General features: G+C 56.6%; 1 protein-coding gene and 1 long non-coding RNA gene across 2 annotated transcripts in view; one reads left to right on the forward strand and one right to left on the reverse strand.

The window, feature by feature from the left end:
- Window positions 1-1,039: 1,039 nt before the first annotated feature.
- Window positions 1,040-1,772, reverse strand: LOC105511974. Its single transcript, XR_001001798.1, has 2 exons — window positions 1,588-1,772; window positions 1,040-1,323 (listed from the first exon to the last, which is right to left on the reverse strand). It is a non-coding gene; the product is annotated as an uncharacterized LOC105511974 (long non-coding RNA).
- Window positions 1,773-1,779: 7 nt separating this feature from the next.
- Window positions 1,780-2,185, forward strand: part of LOC105512005 — a 935-nt gene continuing 529 nt past the window's right edge. The window contains exon 1 of the mRNA XM_011942260.1: window positions 1,780-2,185. Coding sequence (XP_011797650.1) covers window positions 1,897-2,185 — 289 coding nt within the window. The 5' untranslated portion in view covers window positions 1,780-1,896.

Consider the following 2,185-nt stretch of genomic DNA (forward strand, 5'->3'; position numbering starts at 1 on the left):
GTTCCAGGAAAGATACCACACTTAGCACAGCTGTGTGATCGGGGACACGACTTGGCTAAGTTTGTGCCTGATAACATCATTTACTTGAATCCAACAAGACTTAGCAGGAGCCATTCAGGTTAATTGAAAGGATGAAATGGTGACCACCGCTTTGTAAGTCTTTGAGGGTGAAATACCTCTGCAACTATACCTGGAATGCAGGATCGTTTCTGACTTACAATCCTGGAAAGGTTTCAGTAGGTGAGGGGTTTCAAAGGCTTCTACTTTGCTCTTCCTTACCATATGGTACCAAAGGCCTGGGATCAGTGTACAAGCTCGGCCCTCTGCTAGGTACAAACATCCCAAGTATGCATTGAGACCAGAGAAGTAACCACAGGACTTGGGTTGGGATTCTGATTATCATCTGATTTCCACACGCCTGTACCCTAATGAGAGGGCCATGATGCGTCAGGGGTCCTGGTAAGAGTGTCAGCTCAGATCCTGTATCTAACAGCCCTTGAAAGATGTAGATAGTCCTTTTTCCAAAGTAAACTAGTTTTTTTGGTGTGTTTTTGTTGTTGTTGGTCAGACAGGGTCTTGATGTGTTGCTCAGGCTGGAGTGCAGTGGCTCGCTGCAACAAGGCCTGGGTTTAACAGATTCTCCTGCCTTAGCCTCCCGAATAGCTGGAATTACAGGCACACACCACCAGGCCTGAATAATTTTTGTATTTTTAGTAGGGAAGGGGTTTCGCTATGTTGGCCAGGCTGGTCTCAAACTCCTGACCTCAAGTGATCCGCCCGCCTCAGCCTCCCAAAATGCTGGGAGTACAGGCGTGAGCCACCGCGCCCGGCCCAGTTACTTTTTAAAGTGGCTCTAGGTCCCTTTAGGGAAGGATTGGGGGAGTATTTTTTGGTATATGCTCAGATGCTGGTATTGTAAGATCCTTCCTGAGAGGAACCAAGCCTCCTTGTCAATTAATGGGCTCTAAGCCTCAAAACTGACGCAGATTTAAACAGAATTATTTATCATGATTTTCCACTGCAGCAAGTGACATTAGCCTTGTGATCACCAATTTTTGATTTCTTTCTGGTTATCAAATCAAACAATACTCTATAGTCAGATACCCCAAAGAACACCATGGTTCGACAGACACCGCCACGGATCCCTGTGGGTCCAGCGTTGCTGGTCTCCACACCAGCCTGGGGCAGAAGCAGAAATGCAGGAGGCACGTGTTTAAATCGGGGCGCCCTCAATGTGAGGTGCGCAGGCCGAGAAGGGGGCTGCGGCCAGCTGCCAGTCTTCACCTTCCGCTCTCGGGTTTGACTTTGTAATTAGTTCTAGGCCTGGAGAAGACGAGGAGGATGGGGGAGAGGGGAATGAAGACGCGCATCTTAAGCAGGGCAGCAAAAGCCTCCTCAGAGGCGCGGTTCTACCGGACAGGGGAGTCCCCGTGTGACTGGGCAGTTATGCACCTGGAGTCATCGAACTGTCCCAAGGGCCATATTCCTTCAGCAAATGTTTACTGCGTACCCACCGGGTGCCCGCATCCAGCACTCTGCCCGCGGTGTGCGGCCCTGCCTAGCGCGCGCGCCTCCTCCAGGCCTCACCCACGCTCAGGACGGACGCGCGCTGGGCGGCTCTTCCTCGTCGGAGCGCCCCAGAGGTCGGGGAAGAGGGCCCGGCAAGGGAGCCCTCGCACCGGAGCTGCAGCTGCAGCCGCCGCACCGCCGCCCCTCCGGCCCCCACGGGACAGTGGCGCTGCTCCTTCTCTCGGGTCTTCCGGGACGCTACCTCGCCCAGCCCGTTCCTCGCCCGCGCACGCGCTGCTCCGCCTCCTGATTGGCCCCCGGCGCCCCAGATTGGCCCAGGCCGTCCAACAGCCACCCTGCCCAGAGAGAGGCCATTGGTCCTTGCCCATGGGGGCGGGGCACGGCGGAGATAAGCGGAATTCGGCCTTCGGAAAGAGCCCCCGGGCCGGGGCACGGAGAGAGCCGAGCGCCGCAGCCATGAGCCGAATAGAGCCGGAGAGACCCGAGTATGACCGGAGAAGCCCAGGCCGGCCGGAAGAGGAACCGAGCCCGTCCGAAGGGAGCGGAGCGCAGCTGGGCTTGGGGCCCGGTCGATGCCGCGCCATGGCGGCCGAGGGGACAGCTGTGGCCGGAGGCGGGGCTGTTGGCGGCTGCCTGGCCAAAGACGCCTTGCAGC

This window comes from Colobus angolensis, unplaced genomic scaffold, assembly GCF_000951035.1.
Source record: "Colobus angolensis palliatus isolate OR3802 unplaced genomic scaffold, Cang.pa_1.0 Scaffold208, whole genome shotgun sequence".
NCBI lineage: Eukaryota > Metazoa > Chordata > Mammalia > Primates > Cercopithecidae > Colobus > Colobus angolensis.